This window comes from Penaeus monodon, chromosome 28 (assembly GCF_015228065.2).
Source record: "Penaeus monodon isolate SGIC_2016 chromosome 28, NSTDA_Pmon_1, whole genome shotgun sequence".
Classification (NCBI taxonomy): Eukaryota; Metazoa; Arthropoda; class Malacostraca; order Decapoda; family Penaeidae; genus Penaeus; species Penaeus monodon.
Genome location: NC_051413.1, coordinates 25,724,871 through 25,726,229, shown reverse-complemented (window position 1 = coordinate 25,726,229; position 1,359 = coordinate 25,724,871). Strand labels below are relative to the sequence as shown.

Sequence of the window (1,359 nt, the reverse complement as noted above, 5' to 3'; positions counted from 1 at the left end):
AAAAAAAACAACACTATATATTTATATATCTTTCTCCGTCCTTTCCTTCTTTTTTGTTTATCGCCTTTTGAAGTCAAAGGTCAATTTCGCACTGCGTGGGTGTTAACCTGAGGTCACGATCTATTTAGCAAAAGGCGCTGATGGCTATTCATGGGGTCGCGACGAGAAATACTAATGAAGGCCTTCTCTTTTCTCCTTCCATTCGTTAGCCATTCGAACCTCATTATAGACGCCACTTGATTCGTTTACAAACACCAAACTAACACAGCCTATAAACCGTGGCGCTTTGTTCACTATCATATTTTTTTTATTTTCATAAGTTGAAGACCACTTCCTGAATTTTTGTCAAATGTCCATTACCAAGGCATGCCATAACACCTCGCAACACTACCATAACAATGAACAAACGCTGCTAGCTCTGAGAACAGTGGTAACACTGGTAACAAGTGGCAACTTCATAGTAACAAAGTATGGGACACGAAGGTTTAACAGCATCTGAGCGCAGCAAGTAAGCAGACAGCGACACTTTGTCACTTTCTTCTGCTAACTTACTTTACTACGCGAATGACTTTCCTTGTTTTTTTCTCTTTTCCTTTTTTTAAAAGTTTCAAGAAGGTTCCATGTATCACACAAAGACTATGGCCTCCAAAATTCCATAGAGGAAAAAATAGGGCTTCGGGTGAGAGAGAGAGAGGGAAAAAATATTTATATACCGATCATCTCTGATAAGAAGATACAGGTCAGGCAATTATCACTTGTTCATGAGCACTGTAATGAGCGATTTTTTTCTTAATCAAAGAAGGACGAATGGTCGGCTAATTTGCTCTAATCTCAGCGAACACCCCCCTTGGTCACCCTTCCTCTGGCTCTGAACACTCAAACGCCATCGGAAACTCATCCAGTCAGCTATTTGGACGACGGGAACTCCGCCCTGTTCAAAGACCGGAGGATGACAGTTTGACACGTTCCCTCTGACTGGCTAATGATGACGAGGGCGACCAAGAGCGTGTTCAGGTGGTTGTGAAGGAGAAACTAGAAAATAAAGTCCTCAAATAGAAACGGGGTTTGGGTTTTCAGCTTGTAATATCCACGATAAAAAGCCACATTTCAACGTCGGAACGTCGAACAAATGCAATCGAGAAGAGACCCGAGAAATGCTCAATGTGAGGATCGTCCATAGTGAAACCCAGCCTCCGTTTTCTATTGTCCAATTCAATTTGTCTTCCCATTTCAGGGGACACTAAAATGAATATCTAATCATAGATCACTACAAGAGGACCTCGCTTAGAGCAATCAAGAGGTCCGGAAAGTCCTTTACAGGCTTTTTTATATATTTTTATTATTCTAAGGAAAATCCTT

At 41.2% G+C, this 1,359-nt stretch overlaps 1 protein-coding gene across 1 annotated transcript in view; it reads right to left on the bottom strand.

Moving 5' to 3' along the window:
• Positions 1-906: 906 nt before the first annotated feature.
• The window catches only part of LOC119591118 (mushroom body large-type Kenyon cell-specific protein 1-like), a 13,080-nt gene continuing 12,627 nt past the window's right edge, over positions 907-1,359 (bottom strand). The window contains exons 11-12 of the mRNA XM_037939832.1: positions 1,128-1,240; positions 907-1,032 (exon numbers count right to left, since the gene is read on the bottom strand). Of these exons, the coding sequence (XP_037795760.1) occupies positions 907-1,032; positions 1,128-1,240 (239 nt within the window). The remainder of the gene's footprint in view (positions 1,033-1,127; positions 1,241-1,359) is intronic.